Source organism: Oryctolagus cuniculus, chromosome 17, assembly GCF_051225735.1.
Source record: "Oryctolagus cuniculus isolate XC-2025 breed Fujian yellow rabbit chromosome 17, ASM5122573v1, whole genome shotgun sequence".
Taxonomy (NCBI): domain Eukaryota; kingdom Metazoa; phylum Chordata; class Mammalia; order Lagomorpha; family Leporidae; genus Oryctolagus; species Oryctolagus cuniculus.
The window spans coordinates 16841025-16867288 of NC_142883.1; the positions used below are offsets into that span (position 1 = coordinate 16841025).

General features: G+C 52.7%; 1 protein-coding gene across 10 annotated transcripts in view; it reads right to left on the reverse strand.

Annotated features, from left to right (window-relative positions):
• Window positions 1-908: 908 nt before the first annotated feature.
• MYL4 (myosin light chain 4) overlaps window positions 909-26264 on the reverse strand; it is a 28758-nt gene continuing 3402 nt past the window's right edge. For 3 of the 10 annotated variants that reach the window (XM_002719462.6, XM_051825078.3, XM_070060556.2), the window contains 7 exons: window positions 13262-13421; window positions 10720-10747; window positions 4194-4343; window positions 2871-3044; window positions 1997-2074; window positions 1455-1498; window positions 909-1068 (listed from right to left, as the gene is read on the reverse strand). In XM_002719462.6, the coding sequence (XP_002719508.1) occupies window positions 1470-1498; window positions 1997-2074; window positions 2871-3044; window positions 4194-4343; window positions 10720-10747; window positions 13262-13390 (588 nt within the window). In that variant the 5' untranslated portion in view covers window positions 13391-13421 and the 3' untranslated portion in view covers window positions 909-1068; window positions 1455-1469. Of the gene's footprint in view, window positions 1069-1454; window positions 1499-1996; window positions 2075-2870; window positions 3045-4193; window positions 4344-4626; window positions 4776-4855; window positions 5010-10719; window positions 10748-13115; window positions 13204-13261; window positions 13422-13696; window positions 13930-26264 lie in introns of those variants that run through there. The other 7 variants (XM_070060555.2, XM_089316864.1, XM_089316865.1 and 4 more) reach the window with 7 other exon arrangements.

The following is a 26264-nucleotide window of genomic DNA, read 5'->3' on the forward strand; positions in this document are numbered from 1 at the left end:
AAGTGCGTCCACTCCTACATGTGGTCTTTCACTTCACACCACCACCTTTCTCCTCCTTCCTAGTCACTGGTCTTCCCACCCTCCTTTCCCCACTCCCTGCCCTTCCAGGGGAAGGCCGTGATCTGACCCTGCCCCGCTCCGAGGCCCTGAGCTGGGGTGCTGGGTCTGGAGCCAGTGACACTTCCAGAACATGCAGGGCTGACTCAGGCACCAGGGGCTGTGTGCTCAGAGGAGGAGGCGCCCAAAAGGCCCACATGAAGAAGCAAGGGCCCAAACCAAAGCACGGGCTCTCCCTACAGCGGGAATTTGGTCAGCCTTGAGAGAGAAAGGAGATTCTGATGCTCCCCACAAGATGGGCAACGCTTGAGGACGCTGTGCTGAGTGCAGTAACACAGACGCTAAAGGGCTCACTTGTCTAGGAGAGCCAAGCGCACAGACACTGACTGTGTCAGTGGCACCCTGACCGCCAGGGGCTGGAGAAGGTGGCGACATCCCAGAGGCTGGCGCACAACCGTGGGGATGTGCTGCAGGCGGCATCGGCTGAGGGTCTGTGTGTTTAAGGACCCCTGGGGGACTTCCTGGATCAGCCCCTGGCAGTGACTTGGGGCAGAGGGAGTCTGGGAACTCCAGTTCCTCCCACGCAGACGCTTCTAGAGCCCTCACTCCTGGGTCTGACCCCAGTATCTCAGAGCCATGGCTGCCGCCGTTGTCTCCCAGACAGACTCACTTCTCGGTGCACACGGGAGGCCTCAGGTGACATCCGCACTCTCTCTCTCTCCCACACACACACACACACACACACACGCACACACTACAATCTGGACAAACCTCAAAGAACAGCTCAATTCATTAATTAGTTAAAACACACACACACACACAAAAAAAAAAAACACAGCTCAGAGACGGAGCAGAGTCAGGGGCTGGGCCCAGCCTTGGTGGAGCTGTTTATTCACAGGGAGGGCTGCGGGGCTGAGGGCCTCAGGGCCGTGGTGCAGGCATAAGTCCAGGCTCTCGTTCTGGGCCTCTCGCCAACTCACCCTGGCGTGGCTGAGGCTGTCAGCCAGGCACCTGAAAGGAAGCACTGCCTTACCACAGACTCCAGTCCCTGTGTGGCCAGCCTGAGCAAAGGGGCACCCGGGGAAGGGGGGAGGAGGACAAGGGCCCAGGGCCCAGGCCCGGCTCCCCTCTTCCTATGGGATCCGGCACCCTCACCCCCATGGGCTTGGACAGGAGGCCCAGACCTGAGAGGCCCCGGAAGTCAGGGAGCAGGGAGATGGGACTGATCAGGGCCCAGATGGGGTGACAAGGCCAGGGAGGGGAGGAGCAGGAGGCAGGAGACAGGAACCAAGCGCAGAGGGGCTGGGCGGAAGCCCCCTCCCCTCCAAGGGCAGGTGGTGGTGTTCCCGTGCCCCGAGAGGCCCCGGAAGGGACCGGGAGAGAGAGGCTGAACTCACCAGGAGGAATGCGCTTCACCCAGACATGATGTGCTTCACGAACGCTGAGAAAGAAAAGGACAGCCGGCGGCTCAGCCCCTCCCCGGCCCTTAGGCCATGCCCGCTGCCCCACGCATCGGGCCTGCCTGCCACTTGGAATTCTTTCTCTTCCTTGGGGGATTGTAGGAGACGGAGGAGACAGGAAGAGATCTGACCTCTGCTGTGTCCTCCCTTCCTGCTGATCCTCAACACAGGTCAAAGGAGCTGCAGTGTCCCTGCCAGTGCCCACATCCTTGAGAAAGGACCCAGCATCACCCCCACTGCTCAGATGAGAAGACTGAGGCTCAGAGGAGGTGGTGACATGGTCAAGGTCACACCACCAACGTCTCACAGAGCTCTCTCCAAAACCCATCCTACTTCTATCACATGAGGATGTTTACTCCCAGGATGGGGCCCCCCAAAGTCCACCCGATGCCTGCATCCTGCTCCTGAACCAGCCCAGCTCAAGCTGCGCCTGCCCTCCCACCCTTGGGTGCCCTGGGGAGCAAGACAAGGCCTGATACCTTCATAGTTGATGCAGCCGTTGGCGTCCTCGTGGCCAGCTAACACCTGCTCCACTTCAGCCTCAGTCATCTTCTCTCCTGGGGTGGAGATCAGGAGGTGGGGCTCTTAATGACAGCTGACAAAGAGGGGCCAGGCAACAGTCGAGTGCCCCTGGGTCTGAAGGACCAAGACGCCCTGGACCCACCCAGGCTTTTACCAAACATATGCACAGGCTTTGGAGGGCGACGCCAAGAGTCTTGAGGCCCTGCCTGGTCCCTGAAGCCTCCCCCTCTGCCTGAGAGCCACAGGGCTCCAGCGATTGGGACATAGACAGGACAACACCCCCAAGTCCCACCACTCAGGCCTGGCAGCAACCTCTGCTCTGCCAGCCTGCTCTCCTCCCCTCTCCTCTCCTCTTCCCTCCCCCTCCCCTCTCCCCTTCCCTCCTCTCTCCCCTCTCCCCTCCTCTCCCTTCCCTTCCCTTCCCCTCCCCTCTCCTCTCCCCTCCCCTCCCCTTCCCTCCTCTCTCCCCCTCCCCTCCTCTCCCCTCCCCTCCACTCTCCCCTCCTCTCCCTTCCCTTCCCCTCCTCTCCCTTCCCTTCCCCTCCCCCCTCTCCCCTCTCCCCTCCTCTCCCTTCCCTTCCCTTCCCCTCCCCTCCCCTCCCCTCCCCTCTCCTCTCCTCTCCTCTTCTCTCCTGAACCCTGGTACCTGCGGGGAAAATGCAGCTGGGAGGTTGTTCGTACAGAGCCCAGGGAGATGGCACCTGGACCAGGACGTGGACCCGGGATGCAGGGACCCATGGATATAGCCCCCCTACCACCACCACCACCAAAATCCGAGCCCTTGGCCCCTCGCCTCCCCTATGCAGGTTTCGTCCGAGCCGGCTGGCCTACCCAGGGTGGCCAGCACGTGGCGGAGCTCAGCGCCCATGACCGTGCCGTTGCTCTCCTTGTCGAAGACCCGCAGCCCCTCCACAAAGTCCTCGTAGGTGCCCTGCTCCTTGTTGCGGGAGATGTGCTGCAGGATGGGCAGGAACGTCTCGAAGTCCAGCGTCTTGGCATTCATGTCTTCAGGAGAGCCGGGGACAGTCAGAGAAAGCAGCGTGAGCAGGTGCTCGGGAGCAGAGGCCAAGGCCGGCCGGTAGCCAGGGCTTGGCCACAGCTGCTCTGTGACCCTGCAGGCCCCAGAGCTGCCCCTGGAGAGGCCTTGGAGACCTCTCCTCTCGCTCTGTTCTCGGCGAAAGGAGTAGAGTAGGCAGAAAAAGGAATTACAGCTCCCCCTTGGCCGAGGGGCTGAGGGCAGCCGGCGGCAGCAGAGTTTGAGAGACCCAGAGGGCCCCGCAGCCCGAGCCTGACGCACGACTCGGACTTTTGACGTGGGACAGACGCAGTCACGGAAGCAAACTGACAGGGTTGACGAGAGAACTGTTTGCGTGACGGCATTGGATCCACTTCTGGAGCCTGCTGCCTGGAGCGACTCTCAATCATTTTTATCAGTTTGCAGTTCTCTTGCAAATAACACCTTTCTCCCATGCTGCAGTGTGGCACAAGCTTTAGTTAAATAACTGTAGGCCACCTTTAAATACTACCAACATTGGCGTTTCTTTCATAGCCTCCCAGAACCCCTCCAAAACAGAAGTGGCCTAGATTATCTTCTGACTTCCAAGAAGTCCTGCTGGGGCCACCGAAGCCTACCGGTTTCAGGGCAGGTGAGAGAGAGGCATCATCAGAGGACTAACCTTGAATCTACTCGAGCCTCTAGTAAATAACTTGCCAAGGTCATTGCCCTCACCACTGTCAGAAACAAATGATCTGTGACACAACTCACGAGGGTCACAGGACACAGCGCTGTGACTGACGCCTCGACCAAGGACTGCTGGGTTGGGAGTGGGGACGGGCATTGGCTACAGGTTCCCAGGCAGCCAGCTGTGTGCCCAGCACCCTGGTCAGGGCAGCCAGAGGAAGACAATGAAACCACAGGGGTTCACTTCTGGGAGCTCCCAGTCTCAGCAGGGAAACAGCATAGCCCAGACCACACTCTTCTTCTTGAAGTGTCGGGGCTTCTAGATAAATCTCACAACAGAACTGGGCTGACCTGGAGAGGGGAGGCTGGTGCTGAAGGGGGAAGAAAGATTGAGGCTGCTGGGGGGACAAATTGAGGGGCCGGGGGGCTGTGGGGCTAAGGCGGGAGAGGCCATTCCTGCAAGCTGCACTGACCTTCAGGCTTGGGCTTGCCCAGGACACGCAGCACCTCGGTGTTGGTGGGGTTCTGGCCCAGGGCCCGCAGCACGTCCCCGCACTGCCCGTAGGTGATCTTCATCTCGCCAGTCGGGGTCCGGTCAAACAGAGAAAAGGCCTCTTTGAACTCTGCAGAGAGAAGACCCCGCTGCAGCCCCTGGCCCCGAGTGAAGGCAGTCGCTGGGCCGATCAGCCCCCACCCCAGCTCAGCCGCAGGTCACTGTGCTTGTCGAAGCACTGCAGCCATTGGCCCAGGCTCTCCCGGGAACCAGCTTCTGACAAGGGAAGTGGCAGTCTGATGCCCACACAGCCCAGCGCTGGGCTGCCATCTCTCCCATCAGCGGTTGCCACATAATTCAAGTGTTTCACCTTCTTCCACCCTTTCTACCACCCCCCACCCCCAGCCTCCTACTTTAGGTGAGGTTCCTCACTGTGGAAAAGGCCAGAGAAGCCAACAGCACCGGCACAGGAGTGAGGATTCCTGGGGACTCATCTCGGCTCCACCTTGGGAAGCAGGCTTGGGTGGCTGGGTCTGTTTCCTTGTCATATAAAGGGAGTAACAGCTCCGCCCCACCCCTCCCCGGTCCTGGGAGCATCAAAGGAAGTGGCAGTATGTGAGGCAGTTGGGACTGTGACAAGACCTGTTGGAAAGTCGACCATGATCATCGCTGCCTGTTCCAGGCGGAAAGAGGACTCCCAGGCCAGACGAGGTGACACCGTGGCAAGGCAGACCCTAGCTCTGCCATGGGCCTGCCTGCAGCCTCGGACAAACTGCTAAGCTCTGTGGGTTCTCAACTTCCTAACTCTATGCGGGGACACAGCGCCCCCTGGGGTAGGCGGCAGCCGCGTCACCAAGCACGCCAAGTGCGGTGTGCAGCACGTGGTAAGGGAGCTGACTGCCACATTTCCTACATCTGCCACCAGCTCAGGGCTGCAGAGTGGACTCCCCACGCGGACCAGGGCAGGCAGCCAAGGGACAAGGCCAGATTCAGATGCTGCTCGGCCCTGCGCACCAGTTCATCAGTGGGGATCATGTGGACCAGGAGCGGCACCGGAGCTACCTTCTGCTGCCCACAAAGCAGAGCTAAGCAGATTAACCACATAAACCCAAGAAATGTGTGAACCACGTAGGAGAAAAGCTGCTCTCAGCACTTGAGAGAAATTCTTAACACCTGCGAGGCAGCATCAGAATGATTTACAAATCATTCCATGTAGCTCAGTAGATCCAGACCTCAACTCGCAACTCCTTATTAAACGCCACAGGACTTTATACGACATAAAACTTCACACCTTTCACATGACTGAATGACTTCAAATTCCATTTCCACTGCGTATTAGCTATGTGACCTTGGGCAAGTAAATATTTAACCTCTATAAATCTCTTCTCTTCCGTAAGGTCCTCCCTCACAGGGTCTTTCATTTGTATCCAGATTAATGCAGTAATGTGGTTAAGCACATTACGTATGGAATACAATCATGTAAGTAAAAGTCAACATAATTTCTACAGCACACAGTAAATGGTCGAACACTGCCGTGAGTACTCTCTTACTGACTTTAACCCCAGTTCTGTCACTCAACCATGTGACCAGGGCCAAGTCACTGAGCCTCACCAGACCTTGGTTGTATCCTTTGCAAGAAGGAAATAATATCCATCCGACAGTCTTGTTATAAGCATTTAATTTTTAACTTCAAAAATAATTCACACTTTTTAAATCCGCCACAAGTTCAGCGCTCAGTAAACACACGTGTGTTAGCTGAATCTGAATTTAGACCTTTCAGTCTTCCACTCTGTTCAGAAAAGCGAGATCAGATGACTGGTAAAGGTGTCTCCTCGAAGTGATGCTCAACAGGAGGCTGGGACGGGAGGAGATGGAAGGAAGCCTGCCCCGGGCTCGGAGGAGGCAACTGCACCCCATCGCCTAGCTGCCTCACCTCATAAAATCCTCATAAATAAACCAACGCAGATGTCACTTCTGACCAACTATTAAGAAAACCAACAAAATTCCGGGGAGGGGGGAGGTTGGGAGAAGAAGTTTGCTTGTTGCATCGACTCATGTGCCAATCTGTTTCTCAGCCTGCTGGGAAGTGTGGGATGCACCTGAAAACTGAACATTTGGGCTAAGTGTTTGGCCCGGCAGCTAAATCACCTCTTAGGACACCCGTACCCCATAGAAGAGTGCCTGGTTTGAGTCCTAGCTACTCAGCTTCCAGTTAATGCATACCCTGGAGGGAAGCAAGTGATGGCTCAAGTACTTGGATCCCTGTAACCCATGTGGAAGATCTGGCTTGAGTTTTGGGCTCCTGGCTTTGGCCTGGCCCAGCCCTGGCTGTTACAAGCATTGGGGAGTGAACCAATGGATTAAAGACCTCTCTGTGTCTGTTCCTCTCATTTTTTTCTTTTTGTCACTCTTGCACTCTCACTCGCTCGCACTCTCTCTCTCTGCTTTTCAAATAAAACAAAAATAAATTTAAAATTTTTTAAATATGAAAGAAAAGGAGCGTTGAAGTTTAGGACTAGTTAGCCCCAGGTGATCTGGAGGTGTCAGAGGTGGTGTTCCTGAGCCCAAGGAAACTTGTTCTCAATTCTCTGCCCACACGAGCAGCGAGTCCCAGGATGTGACCCCCTTTGAGAAGCATATGAAAATCTGGACAGGAACCAGAGCAGGAAATCAGGGTTAAAAGCTAGTTCCTGGGGGCCTGCGCTGTAGCGCAGCAGGTTAACGCCCTGGCCTGGCATCCCATATGGGCGCCGATTCGAGACCCAGCTGCTCCACTTCCAATCCAGCTCTCTGCTATGGCCTGGGATAGCAGTAGAAGATGGCCCAAGTCCTTGGGCCCCTGCACCCACATAGGAGACCCGGAGGAAGCTCCTGGCTCCTGGCTTCGGATCAGTGCAGCTCCGGCCATTGCAGCCATCTGGGGAGTGAACCAGCAGAAGGAAGACCTGTCTCTCTCTCTCTCTCTGCCTCTCCTTCTTTCTGTGTAACTCCGACTTTCAAATAAACATTAAAAAAAAAAAAAAAAAAAAAAAAAAAACTAGTTCCTGGGACCAGTGCTGTGGTGTAATGGGTAAAACTGTCACCTGCAGTGTTGCCATCCCACATGGGAGCCAGTTCGAGACCTGGCTGCTCCACTTCCCATCCAGCTCTCTGCTATGGCCTGAGAAAGCAGTAGAAGATGGCCCAAGTCCTTGGGCCTCTGCACCCAAGTGGGAGACCCAGAAGAAGCTCCTGGCTCCTGGCTTCAGATCGGCGCAGCTCCAGCCGTTGTAGCCAACTGGAGAGTGAACCAGCAGATGGAAGATCTCTCTTTCTCTGCTCTCCTTCTCTCCCTGTGTGTGTAACTCTTAACTTTCAAATAAATAAATAAATAAATCTTAAATAAATAAAAAAAGCTAGTTCCTTTGAGGGGGTCAAAACACATAACAGAACCTGGGGCCACATCACCCAGAGGCTAGAAAGCTAAGCAGAGACTAGGCAACCATCTCCAGACAGCTTGAAGTGTCCCGAGGGTGCTGGGTAGAACTCAAAATGTCTGAACTAAAAAGAACCTCATTTTGCAGATAAGAAAAGTGAGATTTAAAGAAGTGACTTGCCCAAAGTTATACAGGTGGATTTAGGGCAAATATATTTAGGCCAAATAACATATCTCAAATAACGTTCTTTCCACCACAACTCGAAAAACCATCATCAGCTTCACCAAAGAGCAGAGGAAGGAACAGCAGGGGTACAATTAAAGAAGAAGCAAGTCTAATCCACCATAAGGAAAAATGTCTTCAAGGTCAGAGGGATGAGGGCTTCGCAACTCCCAAAAATCTTCAGGAAGATAAGCGGCCGCCAGCTGTGCCAACTGGCTTTGACTAGGATTCTCATTTAGGAAATAAAAAATTTTAACCAAAAAAAAGTTTTTTTTAATCATTACTTGCTTTTCCAGTCCTCACTGGTACCATTATGTTTGCATATTTACATAAGTATATATTTAACTAAATGCATTAAAATTAAGAATTTCATAGCACTCCTAAAATGATCAACTGAAATTAAATAACCACAGAGCATTATAAAACAGCTATATTCAATTCACTAGGTTCAAACTGCATGTGCCAGTTTTCATGCTCTATTTGCAAGTAAACTGGTATAACATTTTTGGAGGGTAACTTGGCAATAGCTATTATCATTATTATTATTATCATCATTATTACTGTTAAGACAGAGACAGAACTCCTGCTGGTTCACTCCCCAAATGCCAACATTCTCCAAGTGCCAAAGCTGGGGAGCCAAGAGCTCAATTCAAGTCTCCCATGTAGGTGGCAAGGAGCCAACTACTTAAACCATCGCCACTGCCCACCAGGATCCACACCAGCAGGAGACCAGATTCCTGAACCAGAAAAGGGTCTCAAACTCGGGTACTCCAGCATGGGATGCTGGTGTCTTAACTATTAGACTAAATGCCTGATCCTTTTCCCCCCATTTTGTTTATTTTTATTTTTTAAAGATTTATTTATTTATTTGAAAGTTGGAGGGAAAGACACAGAGATCTTCCACTAGCTGGTTCACTACCCAGATGGCCAGCATTGGGCTGATCCAAAGCCAGGATCCAGGAGCTTCTTTCGGTCTCCCATGTGGGTGCAGGGGCCCAAGGACTTGGGTCATCTTCTACTGCTTTCCCAGGCCATAGCAGAGAGCTGGATCAGAAGTGGAGCAGCTGGACAAGGACCAGCACCCCCATGGGATGCAGATGTTGCAGGCGGTGGTTGTGCCCACTACACCACAACGCTGGCCCCAGTATTACAATTTAAAATTCACATATCGGGCAGCACTGTGGCGCAGTGGGTTAAAGCCCTGGTCTGAAGTGCCAGCATCCCATATGGGCCCTGGTTCTAGTTCCGGCTGCTCCTCTTCCGATCCAGCTCCCTGCTCTGGCCTGGGAAAGCAGTAGAAGGTGGCCCAAGTCCTTGGGCCCCTGCATCCATGTGGGAGACCTGGAAGAAGCTCCTGGCTTTGGATCAGTGCAGCTCCGGCTGTTGCGGCCATCTGGGGAGTGAACCAGCAGATAGAAGACCTTTCTCTCTGTCTCTACCTCTCTCTGTAACTCTGTCTTTCAAATAAATAAAATAAATCTTTTTAAAAAAAATTCACATATCCTTGGACCCACTGCTAGGAAGGGCACCTGGGGAAAGCATGTTGACATCCTTCAACAGGAAACAACTGAAGGTCCACCAATAGAGTCTTGATTAAATAAAAACGCTCCAACCATGTGGGAGGATCTATATGATTGTTTAAAAGAATAAGGTGGAACTCTTTGTGTTAATTATGAAAATATATACAGATATGATTACTAAATGTTATGTATTACCAAGTCCAAATACATATATTTAATAAAAAGTACAAAACAGTATTATCACATGGCTTGATTTGTGTGAGCTTCATACATATGGTGTATGTATAAACTCCTTGATGTCCCTATACATGGGTCCATGAAGACTTGTTAGCAATGGCTGTCCTTGGACGATGGATCAGCCTGATAATAGCACTTCTACATTTCACTGTTCACTTTTAAGGATTTTACGTTTGGCTGTTTTGTTTGTTAAGTCACGTGCACTCACCCGTTTCACTTTAGAAACAGTGTGCATGCTTAGAATGAAGGCATTGAACCAAGTGCTCTTTCAAGGTCCCTCCCAAGCTCTGAGATTATATATTCAGGTGGCATTTGCAGGACAGAGGGATGCGCTGCAATGACCATGACCCCTGCTTTACACCTGGGGACACGTAGCTATCACATGATGAAATAGTCCATGCCCAAATGCCAGACGCCTACCAAAGAGTAGCTGAAGGGCAGCATTAGGGGAGAGTGGGAGATCTCAAGGCGTGTCCTGAAGTTGCACTTAACAGTACACCACACACATCTGAGAGATCCTCAGTCGTCCCATCGCAGATGGAGAAGAGCTGCTGATGGCCATCACGGGCAGACCAGGGCAGCCACTGGTCCCTGCTGCTGGCCCTGCCTACTGGGTGAGCACCTAGGCAGACCTCACGACCGGGACGGGAAAGCCGGAACCCCAAGGCAGGCCTTCCAGAAATAGGGGCTTCCAAATACCCTGGGGAGACTTTCAGGCTGAAGGGAAGAAAGGGCACTCAGATTTGCGGAGCCTCTGTTACGTCAGCAGCCTGGCACAGTGGTGGAGAACACAGATCTGGAGTCCCGTTGTCTGAGTCTGTGTCCTGGCTCCACCACCGACTGCTGTGTGAGCCTGGGCAGCTGGCCCCATCTCAGCGTGTCTGTTTAGTCACCTATCAGATGGAAGTGGTAATAGTTGCTCGTAAATTAAACAAGCTAATTTATGTGAAGTGTTTAGGACGACGCCCAACACACAGTAAGAACTCCGTGTGGGTTTGCTGTAATGAGGATGGGAATGATTATTCCTACGTGGAGAACACCTGCTTCTCGCCCTCTTCCTCCTCCTTCTCTGGGAAGTACTCCAAGGGGCAGCAGTGTTAGCCATACTCACCCTCGATCTGGTCGGCGGTGAAGTCTATCTGTGGGGAGAGAAGAGACGGGTGAGGGGGACACTGCTGAAGGCCTTCCGTGGGAAGCCAAACCTCCAGCGGGCCACTGATGAGGGTGGAAGGAGTCCCTGAGGAACAGATCCCAGCTGACAGCTATACAGCAATGCCCCTGCCCCAGCTCTCTCACACCACTCGTTCGTTAATGGATGGCTCTGGGTAAGATGAAGAGAGAGAACTATTCTAGGTAACTTGAGGACCTACATTGAAGCCCTATTGAAACTCGAAGGGTCAGAGATAAAGCTCTCATCTTGCCAGCCAAAATCACCCTCACCCTGCAGCCTGTCCCCAGGCCACATTCCTCTCCCACACAGGCTATATTTCCCCGCGCTTTGGGCGCCCAACACTCCCCACCCGTGGACTCTCTTCTTCCACTTGATGCTGACTTTAGGTCCACTTCTCTCACTGAAGCCTTCTCTCATCCCATTCCACCTTGGCCCCTCCTCAGCCCATGTCCCTCTTAGGCACTCTGGGACAGCCGGGGTAATCTGCCTGGCCTGCCACACTTCAGATTCCTTTTCTAGTCCTGCCACGGTGTGCGCTTGGTCTCCTGGAAACCAGGGTCCCCAGCGGGCAGAGATTTTTGTCACTGAAATGCTTGTCATGTAAAAGGCACTCAACAAGTAAGTGTTGAATGAAGGCATAGATTTTGGATTTCTTCCATAATACAAAATAATTCAACACTGAGTACACAAAAGGGAAGAGGCAGGCTCTGAAGATGATGCTGATGACCAAGCATGAGCCAGCACTTTAATTTGGGATCCTGCGCTCCTCTGTTCCCTCATTGTCCTGATTCACCCCACCCATGGCATCCCCTGTCCGCTGGCTGCTGCTTGGACCACACGCGTCCCGTCTCCTCTCCAAGCTGCCCTCTGCTAGGGAGGGACCCTGGGGTTGCAGGTGTGGTCAGACTGGGAAGGAAACTAACTGTGCCCAGGAAGGGATGCTTTTGCCAAAGGTGGTCAGGAGCTAAGACGTATAATAATAAGGAAAACGGCTCTCACAAAAGATACCACTTCCATCTGGCAGATGCAGACATGGAAGAGGAGATTACCACTGGGGCGAGAAACTAGAGGTGGGTGGACAGAGAAGTGTTACGGGTCAAGACGGGAGCGCCTGTCCCACATCAGGAGCCCGTAACTGGGTCGATGCCAGGGGCCAGGCGTGGCAGCATGCTACAGGCATGTATGGTCCTCCAGCAGAACAGGGCAGACAGAAGGGCGGCAAGGGAACTGGAGGCAAACAGAGCAGCTTTGTGCGCCAGGCTCCGCCCAGAGAGCGAGAGATGAATGTTCTAGAAAGTCTTCAGGCACTTTCACAGACTTACCATAGCCTCAGTTTCCCCAGAGTGAGCCATACCCAACCTCAGGAATGAGGCAGCTGACTCCATCTCCTGGCCAGGCCAGTTCTGCTTAACTCCTGCCCTTGGTGGGGACTGCCAGGGCTCAGCCCCAAGTCCCTAGCACAGTAAACGTGAGGCATCCCTGCTAGGGGTGTGGGCGCGAATCCTGAGAGGGCCAGGGAGGGCCACACAGAGCTCTGGGCTTGAGTTTCTCTGCCTGCACCACACACGCCCTTATTCTGACCAGATTCCTCACCACCCCCAGCCCACGCTTGAGTTCAGCTCCCGCGGGGCCCACCACTCCCAGCCCGTTATTAATAGTAAACACCTGGCCACTTCCATTCTGGTGCCAGCACTTAAAACTGCTTCTCTGCAGGGGCCTCGGACCCCTTCCTCTGCGGCCCACGCCCTCCCGTTCCATTCCTTCAGCAGCTGGGCCTGACAGCGGGCAGCGCCCAGAGCAGATCCAGGGGGAGGAATGCTCTGGTGGAAGGGGAGCCAGGCGGGACAGAGGATGGAGCTCAGGAGGCAAAAGAGACCAGGCTAGAGGAAGCTCTCAGCCTGGGCTGGGCCAGGCCAGTCCTCTGCATCCTTCAGAGATCACGGGAGGGACCCACCTGTGCAGGGAGGAGGAGAAGAGGGACCCGGGTGCCCCCTCACCTTGCCTATGCCTCCCTTCCTAGCCGCCCGCTCCCACTGTGAGAGCGCTGGTAAACAGAGACCTTGCCAGGCCCCTGCACCTGGGGAACCTGCACCCTGCCCGTTGGCAGCCATCAGGGAGCGTCTGCACACTCCTCCAAGACAAAGCGCAGCCTCCTTTCTCTGCTACCACAGCCTCCACCTTCCAAAAGGGTGAGGCCTTGGTTAATTTAATCTCCCACCATTTGCAGCTCTGCTAGGCAAACCTGGATGGCAGAGCAGGGCCTCCCAAACAGGGCACCGAGCTACTATTGAGGGAAAAGGCCCATGCCCCGAGCTACCCCTCATCAGCCCCAGTACCTGCTCGGTTGCCTGGGACAGGGATCCAGGGCGTGGATGCCAGGGTCTTCATCCCCAGCCCCAGGCACTCAAACTCCCGCCCTCCAGGGCAAACAGGATGCTCAGCCTCACCCCCACCACCATCCCTGGAGCCGAGCCTCACTCACCTTTACACTCTTGGGGTCAAAGGCAAGATCTCTGGGGGGCTCAGGAGCTGAGGCAGGGGCTGCAGCAGGAGCTGTCGCTGGGGCTGACTTGGCTGCCTCCTTCTTGGGCTCAGGCTTCTTGGGAGGCATGCTGTCGCAGGATCACTGGTGGAGATGGGACCTGGGAAAGAAGCCCGCGACGCGGCGCCTGGCGGATGAGATGGGAGACAGGGCCGCCTCCCTCCCCTTTTATCCTGCTCAGGAGCCCCCACAGAGGGGCTGGGTGCAAGCAAGACAACTGCTGCTGACTATAAAAGGAAGAAACACCAGCAGGGCACAGCTGACAACTGTGCATTGTCACCAGGTTGGGGGCTACACCCCCCTTCCCTCCTCATTCCTCCCGGCCTCCACCTCTGGGACAGGCTGACGCCCTCCCGCCAATCGGCAGACACCCACAGGGGCCAAACAGACCCTCTCAAAACTGCCAGTGCAGCCAGAGAGATGAGCTGACCCGAGCAGCTGATAACCCTCACGCAGAGCCCAGCAGAGGCTGAGGCTTTTTTTAGACCCTCCTGAGCAGAGGCAGCCCACTGCACATTCCTTTCAAGCCAAGAGCCTTTAAGCTGAGAGCCACTTTGGGCACCGCGCTCTGCCCGGAGGCTCAACTCCCAGGCATGGGGCCCTGAGGCGGCAGCTGGTCCAGCAGCCCACACGGTCCTACACCCTCCCCACCCTCAGGGCCAAGGCTTCCATATGCCAGAGCAGGCATCCCAGGAACTCCACAGATCTCAGGTGCCTAGATCTTCCACCCCACCCCCAACAGTCATTCATGCAATGAATACTATGCACTTAGCATGTGCCTAGGGGAACCTGAATGAGAAGCAGAGAGGTGTGGCAGAAACTGAGGACTGGTTTTTACTAGATAACTAATTCATTTTGTACCCTGGAGAGTGTGAGAGCATGTGTGTGGTGCCTACTGGGCACTATTAAGCACTATTCATATCGAATCTCATTAAATCTGCACCACAATTCTAGAAGGCAGATCTCTATTTTTTTTGTTTTGTTTTGTTTTTATTTGACACAGAGAAACAGAGAGAAAGGTCTTCCTTCCATTGGTTCACTCCCCTAATGGCCAGGACTGCGCTGAAACGAAGCCAGGTGCAGGGCCCAAGCACTTGGGCACCCTCCACTGCCCTCCTGGGCTACAGCAGACAGCTGGACTGGAAGAGGAGCAACCGGGAGAGAATCCGGCGCCCCGACCAGGATTAGAACTCGGGGTGCTGGCGCCGTAGGCGGAAGATTAGCCAAGTGAGCCACGGCGCCGGCCAGCAGATCGCTATTATTACTGCCATTTTACCCAGGCAGAAATGGAGGCGAGAAGTGACGGAACAGCCTGACAAAACCACTCAAATAATTAGCCATGAGCTGGAACCCAAGTGTGCCTCCTTCTAAAGTTTCTACGTGAGTCATTTACATCGTGGTCCTGTTTACGGGGGCAGAAAAGCACACCTGTGTGTGTTCACAGCAAGGTCAAGGTGGAGGCGCAGCAAACCGTCACCCAGAGGCAGACAGCCCTGGCGGCCTCGGGCAGGGGCAGCAGTTTGGCACTTGGCAGTCTATTCACATTTTTCACTTCCTGTATTAGTGGAAATTTTTATAACAAGCATGTACTGTTTTAGTTGGCCAGTGCCGCGGCTCAATAGGCTGATCCTCCGCCTTGTGGCACCAGCACCCCGGGTTCTAGTCCCAGTCGTGGCGCTGGGTTCTGTCCCGGTTGCCCCTCTTCCAGGCCAGCTCTCTGCTGTGGCCCGGGAGTGCAGTGGAGGATGGCCCAAGTGCTTGGGCCCTGCACCCCATGGGAGACCAGGAGGAAGCACCTGGCTCCTGGCTTTGGATCAGCGCGGTGCGCCGGCTGCAGCGCACCGGCCGCGGTGGCCATTGGAGGGTGAACCAACGGCAAAGGAAGACCTTTCTCTCTGTCTCTCTCTCTCACTGTCCACTCTACCTGTCAGAAAACAACAACAACAACTTTAAAGCTCAGTAAGATACTGAGAAAAACAAGAGAAGCTCACTCGGCCCCCACAACTGCTTTGGGTTCCAGTGTCCGGAGGAAAAGAGGAATAAAGCCAAGAGAAGCGGAAGAGCTGCTTAGCAGGCATGGGGCCAGTTTCTTCCACTGTGAGACAAGACCACGAGACTGCCCAGACCCCCATACCCCACAATCCTCAGTACCCAGGAACCCACATCTGCCCTGGACACGGGCTTCGTGTCCGATCGTTACTTCCAGAGCCAGCGGCACCTTAGGGACCACCTCTTCCCGTCCCTCTTTACAGGTCAGGCATCTAAGGCCCAGGGCGACTGCGGTGCTGCCTCAGGGTTCCATCCAGGCGGAGCTCAGCGGGCCCATTCTGACTGCCAGCATGCACACTGCCCTCCTATGGCCTGGACACCTGCTCAGCGCTGGTGGGCAGAGATGTCTCCCAAGGAGACTGAGGCCAGGAGAAGCCCCAGGGAATCCTAGAGCACGACCAGTGCCAGGCCCGCGGCGGGCTGTGGTCCCTTCTTCTCCTGCCTCACCTGCTCACTCCTCACCCAGCCACCCTGACCCCTTGTCGCCTGCTCCTTCGCACCAGGCAGCACTGCTTGCGCCCTTCTGTATTCCCTGCCAGTCCCCTCCCTGACCTGCCCCGTGGGGGTTAGGAGCTCAGGTTGTTGGTGATGAGACAGAAGAAGCGGCAGCCCCGCCCTTCCTCCCCGTCTGCCCGCAACTGCATCCCTTCCTGGAGCAGGGCTGCGGCCGGCTTTGGACGGAGACACAAACTGCGGTTCCTGTAGAAGCTGCGTGCGGGAAGCAGGAAGGCCCAGGCACCAGCCCTGCCCTGCAGCCCTTCCCCTCGCTGTCTCTGAAGAGAAAGATGCTCCAAAGGGCGCCCCACAGAACCCTGAGGAGCCACCTGCAGACTCGGCTGTGAGGGCTAGAGAGGCGCACCCTGCTCCTCCCCCAGCTCAGCTCCACTTCAGGAGCCACTTCTGTGGGTTTCACCCACTGGGGTGCCCACGACCATTGTCTGAAAGATGCTTCCACGGTTTTAAAAATTTTAAATAACCACTGAAGGAAATGCCCTCGTGATGTCCCCTTCCAGTAGCAAAACAAGTCATTCTAGAAAGAAGTAGGATCCTCAAAGACAAAGAGCTAGGAAATGGTTCCTTGCTTTCTTTTCTCTGCTTCCTTTTCCTTTGCGGGGAGAAAAGACCATTCTAGGAAGTGAAGTGTCCAATCTGCATGGGAACAGAGGCGGGGGCTGGAGAGCTGAATGGAAGGGCATGAAAACCGCGAGAGTGGACTGTGGAGGCAGTGATGGTCGACGGTCTGACGGTGCCACCTCCTCATCTAGGGCTGCTGCACGTCCCCAGGACCTGTGACTGCGACCTTGCGTTCTCAGGTTGTCCTGAGATCTGCACTGGAAGAAAGTTCGGGAGGCAGAGCAAACAACCTGTGGCTCCTGGGAGAGGTTCCCAGAGCTGCTTCCACTGGGTGCTCCCAGACACACGGAGAGCAGGTGTGCAGCTCCCGGGGGTGGGGGGGGGAGTGGGGGTCCATGTGGGGAGGGGCCAGGTGAGGAGGCAGCAGCTGAGGGGATCATAAGTGTCTAGGAATAAGGACAAGGTGGGACGGATGCAGGAGGGGCAGGGCAGCAGCTGGGAACCCAGGGTGTGGAAAGCACGTGGCAGGGCCACTGCCCATCACCAAACACTCAGAGAAGGAGCTGCAGCCTTGAAGTCAGGCCACAGGCGCCCCAGCCGGCGAGGAGCCGCTTCTCATATCAGCTCCTGATTCCTCCAGCAGCCGCGGAGCAGCCACCGGGAGAGAGCTGCGGTCCCTGGGAAAAAGAACCAACACGCCAGGCGCTGGTCTTGCTTCCACTCGGACCTGGGGGGGCCCGGCAAATGGAGTCAGGGGCTTCACTTCGCAGGGTGCTCGTTCTGCTTCAGGCCTGCGACTTTGTCTTCGTCTTACTCATCTGGAGCGTTCTCCACAGGGCCCGTAAGGGAAGTGCTGACCGATCAGAGAGAGGCGGAAGTGAGAAGAGACAAGGACAGCAGTGGATACCGGCAGCAGAGCAGCCGTCTCCGGGAGCATCTGGGGTCCCCACACCAGCGCGGCCCACCTGAATGCTGCCACCGGAAGGACCTCAAATTCAGGGACTGAAAACCCAGGGCAGAATCCCATGCCCACCAGTTCATTACATCAGACGTCAAATTCAGAGACCAAGGCACAGGGCAGAACTGACCTCAGTCCTCACTGGGGTGGGCTCCCCCGCATCCCCTCACCACAGCCCTGCCTGAGCGAGATCTGCTGGAGTCTCTTGACAGCAGACCTGGCTGTTAAAGCCTCGTCCTTGTCACCCTCCCTCCTTGCTTCTGGTCAGTGTCTCACAAGCCTGGACATCATAGGGCAATGCCTTGGCCAAGACTACATCAATCATTCCCCCAGGACACTGGGTAATTTGGGTTTACTGCAAAGCAGAACTGAGAGGCCCCACTCAGGAGCCAGACTGTCTGGGTTCAAGTCCCATCTCAACTAATTCTGTGGTCCAGCTAGTTAACTTTTTTATGCCTTAGTTTTCTCATCTGTAAAATGGAACTACAGAATAATTCTGTAGGGTAGTTGGGAGAATTAAATGAGCTAATACAGGTGCGTGCTTGGAACAGTGTCTATCATGAGCAAGTGTTGAATACCCTGAAGTCTGGATCCTGACGGAACTAGTGTGCCTGCTGCATCCTCTCCCCAGATCAGCCACGGAAGAATTACAAAGAGAAAGCACCAGGAAGTGAAGGAAACTGAGAGGAAGCCCTTGGGTGGAGGGAGGCCCTGTTTTGAACGGGGTGCGTGTGGTCGGGTGGCTCTGGTGAGGGCGGGAAGGAACCAGGCTCAGCTGTGGAGTCAAACAAGGGATCAGGGCACTGACCTCCCATTTCCTTCACTGCGGTCTTGGTAAAAGCAGCGCCACCCTCTCTCCTGCCGAGACTCAAACCTGTGGTGCGGGTGTTGGTAAGGGCGACGTCAGGGCACTGAAGACGCACTACACTTATGAGGGGCTGGCAAAACCCATCTGGGACAGATGTGTCCCCCCCAAGTCCCTCTAAACTCTCAGGACAGGTGAATCACCACCTGAGGAGTGGCTCCCCCCAAGGTTACTTGTTCCTGTGGGAGAGGGTGAAGGCTGGACGTGAGTTATTTTGTGGGTTGAGCCTGCCTGACCTGGAGCCCCTGGCTCTCAATTTTGAGGCTCCCTGATGCCCCACTCTGACCTGGGCTCAGGGGCACTGGTTTGTACTGCCTGACAGTGAGCTCCATGCCCGCGGGCAAAAGAGCAAGACAGGCAAGGCGCACAGACAATTCCAGAGGCTACAGCTTCCTCGCTTGCGGGCTGTTCCTGAAGGTGAAATACAAGAACACACCAAGATTTTAAAAACAACCTGATCAACATGCTAGAAGAGATAAAGGGAACTATCACCAATATGACATCAGAACAAGAAAACATAAAGAACCAAACAGAAATGTCAGCTATGAAAAGTCTAACAGTTGAAATAGGGGGAAAGGGAAAGTTAAAAAAATAAATAAATAAGCAGGGGCCAGCGCTGTGGCGCAGCAGGTTAAAGCCCCAGCCTGCAGCACCAGCATCCCATATGGGTGCTAGTTCAAGTCCTGGCTGCTCTAATTCTGATCCAGCTCTCTGCTACGGTCTGGGAAAGCAGCAGAAGATGGCCCAAGTCCTTGGGCCCCCGCATCTGCATGGGAGACCCAGAGGAAGTTGCTGGATCCTGGTTTCAGATCAGTGCAGCTCTGGCCATTGCAGTCATCTGGGAAGTATACCACTGGATGGAAGGCCTCTCTCTGTCTCTCTTTAAAAAATAAAAAAGATCTATTTTATTTATTTGAAAGTTAGAGTTACAGAGAGAAAGAGGGAGAAAGGAGAGAAAATCTTCCATTCACTGGTTCACTCCCCCAAATGGCTATAATGGCCAGGACTGGGCCAGGTGAAAGCAAGGAGCCAGGAACTCCATCTGGGTCTCCCACATGGATGGCAGAGGCCCAGGTGTTTGAGCATCCTCTGCTGCTTTCCCGGTGCGTTAGCAGGGAGCTGGATCAGAAGGGGAGCAGCCCCTCTTGACCCAGGCCCAGCCATTGTGGGCATTTAGGGAGTGAACCAGCAGACAGGAGTGCACTCTCTTTCTCTCTGCTTCTTCCTCTCTCTGTAACTCTGTAATTCAAATAAATAAAATAAACCTTTTTTAAAAAGGAAAAAACAAGTTATAACTTTAAAGAAAAAAGAAGTTGAGACCCTGCCACATAAGACCTATAGACTGAATTCCCAGCTCCTGACTTCAGCCTGTCCCATCCTGGCTGTTGCAGGCATCTGGGGAGTGAACCAATAGACGGGATCTCTCTCTCTCTCTCTCTCTCTCCATTCTCAAATAAATAAAAATAAGTAAAAAATTGTTTTCCCCCTCTGCCTTTCAAATAAATAAACTGGTAAAAAATTTTAATGATTTTGTTACTTAATTCACTTATTAGACAAGTACGTTAATTTTATGAAATCTAAATACAGATTAAGTATTTTTTTTTAATTTATTTGAAAGAGTTACAGAGAGAAGTAGAGACAGACAGAGAGGTCTTCCATCCACTGGTTCACTCCCCAGATGGCCGCAATGGCCGGAGCTGCGCCGATCTGAAGCCAGGAGCCAGGAGCTTCTTCTGGGTCTCCCACGTGGGTGCAGGGGCCCAGGGACTTGGGCCATACTCCACTGATTTCCCAGGCCACAGCAGAGAGCTGGATTGGAAGAGGAGCAGCCGGGACTAGAACTGGAGCCCATATGGGATACCAGAGCTTTAGGCCAGGGCTTTAACCTACTGCACCACAGCGCAGGCCCCCAGATTAAGTATTTCTGATGAAAATTTAGCATTCAAATTAAGACATGCTGCACAAGAAAAATACACACTGGATTTTGAAGACAGTACAAAAAAGAGAATGTAATATATCTCATTAACAATTTTTTTACATTGATTGCATGATGAAATTACAACATTTTGGGTATCTCAGGTTACGTATTATTAAAATTTTAACTAACACATGTACTGGAAGGGCTACCCATTATTCAGGAACACAAAACAAATATACACTAAAAATGTTTGGTGATTGTCTATCGTGGACATGTTTTGGATCAATGGGGTAATGAGATAAATGATAATAAAGAAATAATTAAACAAGAGAGGTCTTTTGTGGGCCACTGATAAAGGTCATAAATTAGAATGGTTAACACAATCATGTGTGTAAAATGTCTTCCTAACGAGGAGAGAGGGAAAACCAGTGACCCTTAAGGTCAAGGATGAAGCAGAGGAGGGGAAAGGTGTCTGAAAATCACATGGCGAGGATCATACAGCACTGGCTCTCAGAACACTTTGTATTTTTCTTTTTTTTTTTTTATTTGAAAGATAGAGTTAGACAGTGAGAAAGAGAGAGAGAAAGTTCTTCCTTCCATTGGTTCACCCCCCCAAATGGCCACTACAGCTAGAGCTATGCCGATCCGAAGCCAGGAGCCACGTGCTTGCTCCTGGTCTCCCATTCAGCTGTAGGAGCCCAAGCACTTGGGCCATCCTCCACTGCACTCCCGGGCCACAGCAGAGAGTTGGACTGGAAGAGGAACAACCGAGACTAGAACCCGGAGCCCATATGGGATTCTGGCATCGCAGGCGGAGGATTAGCCAAGTGAGCCACGGCGCCAGCCCAACTTTGTATTTTTCTTAAGATTTATTTATTTATCTGAAAGAATTACAGGGAGAGAAGGAGAGCTAGAGAGAGGGAGCTTCCATCTGCTGGCTCACTCCCAGCCCAGCCAGGCCAAACCCAGGGTCTTCATCCAGGTCTCCCACAAGGGTGGCAGGGGCCCAAGAACTCGGCCCATCCTACGCTGCCTTCCCAGGCACACTAGCAGGGACCAGAATTGGAGCAGCCAGGACTCAAACCGGCACATCTGTGGCTTTACCTGCTATACACAACGCCATCCCCTCACAGGGGGCTTTAAATCATCCCCCCAAGCTTCATTTCCTTGGCTGCTCTCACATTGCTGGAGAAAGCAGATGAGAGTTCAGGTTTAGCCTCACTACTCAACAGCCAGTCTGAATGGTCACAGCTCACTTTCGAGTTGCAATCAAGGCAGGGCCATCCATTGCCATGTCTCCAAGCTGAATCCCACGGGGAGGACCCGGGGAGGGGCCCAACAACAAGTTGGGGACAGTCCACCTAAGGATCTAAGGCCAGGATAGCTGGTGTTTGGCAACACGGTACAGAGCTGCCAAGTGGCAGAGGACAAGTAGGAATGCTCTTCGGTCATCCAAACCGCACACTCCCAGACACACTGCCAGCCGCAGGGACTTTGGAGGCCCACGGGGAAGGGGTGACTTTCCCAAGGTCACAGCAAGTCATGGCGTAATTGAGACCAGAACCTAGTGAATTACACCAAGGCAACAGAGGAAGCAGGCAGAGCTGACAGGGGTTCTCTCAGGGAGGAGCCTGGACCCCAAGGCAAGGAGGCGTGAAATGAAAGCCCCCCTTGCACCCACAGTAAGGGCAGCTCCTAGCAGGTACTTCCTCTCAGCATTTAAGGATAGGGTTGTTTATTTTTTTAATTTATTTATTTTCATTTTATTTGGAAGGAAGAGAGATCTTGGAGGCCAGCACTGTGGCGTAGTGGGTTAAACCACTACCTGCAACGCCGGTATCCCATACTGGCACTGGTTCTTGGCCCCGCTGCTCCACTTCTGATCCAGCTCTCTACTATGGCCTGGGAAAGCAGCAGAAGATGGCCCAAGTCCTCGGGCCTCTGCACCCACGTGGAAGACCTGGATGAAGCTCCTGGCTCCTGGCTTTGGGCTGGCCCAGCCCTGGCTGTTGTAGCCATCTGGGGAGTGAACCAGTGGGTGAAAGACCTTTCTCTCTCTCTTTCTCTTTCTCTCTCTCTCTCTCTCTCTCCTTCCCTCTGTCACTCTGCCTTTAAAAAATAAAATAAAGTGAAATGAAAAGAATGATTCTCTTTCCCTAGTTTCCCTTCTCATCAGCTTCCTCTTTTGCTTCCTGAATTCTGACCGTCCCGAGCACAAGACAGTGACTTCCCTGTGGTCTGACTTTGTAGCCTTGTCATGGACCTCCCCTTCTGCTGCACTTACAGCCCCGAAGTTCCGCCACTGGCCTCCCTCTCCTTGACTGTCTTCCCCTAAATTACTCCGTCATTTGTTCAGCCAATACTTGCTGAGCACCGAGAGTAGGTGGGTGCTTCCCTAAGTGGAATGAGAGGCCATCCCTGGCCCCAAGACGCTCACTGCCTGACATGCAGGAGGCAGACATGTAAACACATGGTTTGCATGTAATGATGAATACTCTCACAAAGATTTTCAAGGTATTACATAACAAAAAAAGGACGAAATTAGTTCTGCCTAAAAAACATCTATAGCACCAGTTCCAACTTCTTCCCCAACTTGTTCAAGCTTCATGTTTTCAACTGACCTTTGGACATTTCTCATCTGAGACAGTCCAAACTTAGTATATCTTAAACCTAGCCCATACCCCATCTCTTAAATTGTACATTGTAATACAAACAAATAAATAAACAACAATGTCTATTCGAGACATCATGGTGCATACTCAAGACTGGAATATAATCAAGTCTGCTTAAGCCATTGATCTACTATTTATCTGAGAAATGTGGAAGGAATTCAAAGTCTACCTAGAACCTAGTTTAAAAAGGGAGAAACAACCTATCATTTGGTGGGTGTCCTCTCCAGAAGACATAATATTTTTGTCTAGCAGTCAGGCATATATACGATCCTTCTGGGGAAAGACAGACAATAGCCAGAAAGAACATTCGACATACTCTTTTGTTGTACTCAGCAAGTCTGTACTCAGCAAGCAGCCTTTGGTTATAATCTGACTGCCTCTGGGAGAAGGAACTGTATGGGAATATTTCTAACTTCAAATTGGTGCTTGGAACTCTTTTGATTTTCCATCTTTTTTCACATTCAGCCACGTGGGATCCTAGAATAAAGGAGGCTCAGAGCCGCCAGCTCCCCAGGCAGCCTCTGCGGCGCTGCCCGTCTCTCATCTTTCTCTCCTGCAAGGCACATAATCCTCAGCTGTCAGCAAATGGTTCTCAGAATCCATTCTCATGAGGTCACTCTCCGGTTCAATCGCCACCAGCCGATCCCTAAGTCTATTTTTTCAAAATCTAAATCATCAGCCTAGAACCAGCCCTCACACCACCATTCCAAGCTTTCATGGCCTTCACTCAGGCAGCTCACGTGCTTACAGAACACACCATGACCAGCTTCTTGCTCGCCTGTGCCTTTGCCTTCCCTCGCCCTCCCATCATGAGGCATTCAGCACATCTCTGAGTTCACTTTAACCCGAGACGCTTTCTCTGATGAGCTGAAACATGCCAGACTCTGCTTTGACGTTGGGTCTCTTAAGGACTTAGGTGCAAGACCAGCATATTCTCCACAAAGGAAGCATAAAAAAAAAACGGTTTAGATCAATAAGAGACAAATAAGTGGCCAAGTGATTCGATCATCAGATATTCCAAAATATGTTTAATATTTAAATGTATTATATTTGTGCAGGTTACTGTTGTAGGTGATGGGGACATCAAATTACTATACGTACTGCGAAAGGAAAAAACAGAGACCATGAGAGAGGACAACAGCGGTAGCTACTAATTAGATTGGGTAGGACAGGGAGTGACACTGGGGCTGAGCCTCAAAGCATGGGCAGGGCTTCACAAGGCCACGAGTAAGGGGAAAGCAGTTTAAGAAGAATGTCTAAAATATATAAGGGACATTCTCTCAGTTGATAGTTTTTAAAATACTTACAAATGTGATGCTTTTCAAAGCACAATAGAGAGAAATTTAAGATTTGGCTCTTTCCTTAGCAGGACAAGATATAAATAGAATAATCAATTGTATTATTTTTCTTATGCTGCTACAACAAAATACCATAGACTGAGTGGTTTGAACAACAAAACATTGCTTTCTCACAGTTCTGGAAGCTACTTGTCCATTATGATGGCAGCAAATTGATTTCCAGTGACAGCTCTCTCCCTGGCCAGTTCTCACGTGACCTTTCCTTCATGCACGAGCAGAGAGACAGAGAGAGGGGGAGGGGAGGGGACGAGCCCTCAGGTGCCCCTTCTCACACAGATCCTGTGGGATCAGGGCCCCCACCTTTACAAACTGATTTAACCTTAATTCCCTGGATGGAGTTTCAGGCTCCTGGCTTTGGCCTGGCCCAGATCTGGCCATGTGATCATTTGGGGAGTGAACCAGCAGATGAAAGTACTCTCCCCCTCCCCCCCACCCCCCGGCCATTTCACCCTCTCTCTCGGTAACTCTGCTTTTCTCTTCCTTTTTTAAGATTTATTTATTCATTAGAAAGGCAGAGTTACCGAGAGAGAGGGAGAAACAGAGACAGAGACATCTTCCATCTGCTGGTTCACTCCCCAGATGGTTCCCACTGCCAAAGCTGGGCCAGGCCAAAGCCAGGAGCAGGACCTTCCTCCAGGTTTCTTACAATTACTCGGGCCATTTTAAGCTGCTTTCCCAGGCACACTATCAGGGAGCTGGATTGGAAGTTGAGCAGCAGGGACTTAAACCAGAGCCCATATGGGATGCCAGTGTTGCAGGCAGTGGTTTTACCCACTATGCCACAATGCCAGCCCCTCAGTAATTCTGCTTTTCAGATAAATAAATAAACTTTTTTAATATGACAGAGTTAGACAATGAGAGAGAGAGACAGAGAGAAAGGTCCTCCTTCCATTAGTTCACCCCCCAAATGGCCGCTATGGCCGGTGCTGCGCCGATCAGAAGCCAGGAGCCAGGTGCTTCCTCCTGGTCTCCCATGCAGGTGCAGGGCCCAAGCACTTGGGCCATCCTCCACTGCCCTCCCGGGCCACAGCAGAGAGCTGGACTGGAAGAGGAGCAACCGGGACTAGAACCCAGCGCTGATATGGGATGCTGGCACCGCAGGCTTAACCAAGTGAGCCATGGCGCCAGCCCCAAATAAATAAATCTTTAAAAATGCAAAATTCCAGAAAAAACCTCATCAGCATGTCGTTCGGAGTGGCAAGATGAAATCACCACGCCATCCACACTGTCTGTGCTTACTGAGATGGAAAAGGTTTTACATTTGTGCATGAATGCATCGGAAAAAACATACTATATGCAGGACCGGTACCACTCACAGTTTCAGGTGTCCACTGGGGACCTCAGAACATACTCCTGGCCGGCGCAGCGGCTCACTAGGCTAATCCTCCACCTAGCGGCACCGGCACACTGGGTTCTAGTCCCGGTTGGGGCGCCAGATTCTTTCCCGGTTGCCCCTCTTCCAGGCCAGTTCTCTGCTGTGGCCCGGGAGTGCAGTGGAGGATGGTCCAAGTCCTTGGGCCCTGCACCCCATGGGAGACCAGGAGCAGTACCTGGCTCCTGCCTTCGGATCAGCATGGTGCGCCGGCCACAGCGTGCTGGCCGTGGTGGCCATTGGAGGGTGAACCAACGGCAAAGGAAGACTTTTCTCTCTGTCTCCCTCTCTCTCACTATCCACTCTGCCTGTCAAAAAAAAAAAAAAAAAAAAAAAAAAGAACATACTCCTTTTAGATAAGGAGGTGTGAGTACATTCTATTTATTCATTAAAGGAGATTGAGATCTAATATGTTCCGGGTACTTTACATCCAGGAACAAGGCAGGTAGAGCTTCTGCTTTCTCGGAGCTCTAGGCTAGACTGGAAGTGGACACTTAAACAAAGCATTACAGTAAAGGATGATGGGAATAATGACTTGTCTGGTAGCACTAGACCAACAGCAGGGCAAGCCAACCTATTCCAGGGGACCAGAGAAGACCTGCAAGAAGTACATTTGGAGGGTACGCAGAGATTGGCAGGTGATGAGTGGGATTAAGAGAGCTGTAGGCAAAGCTGTA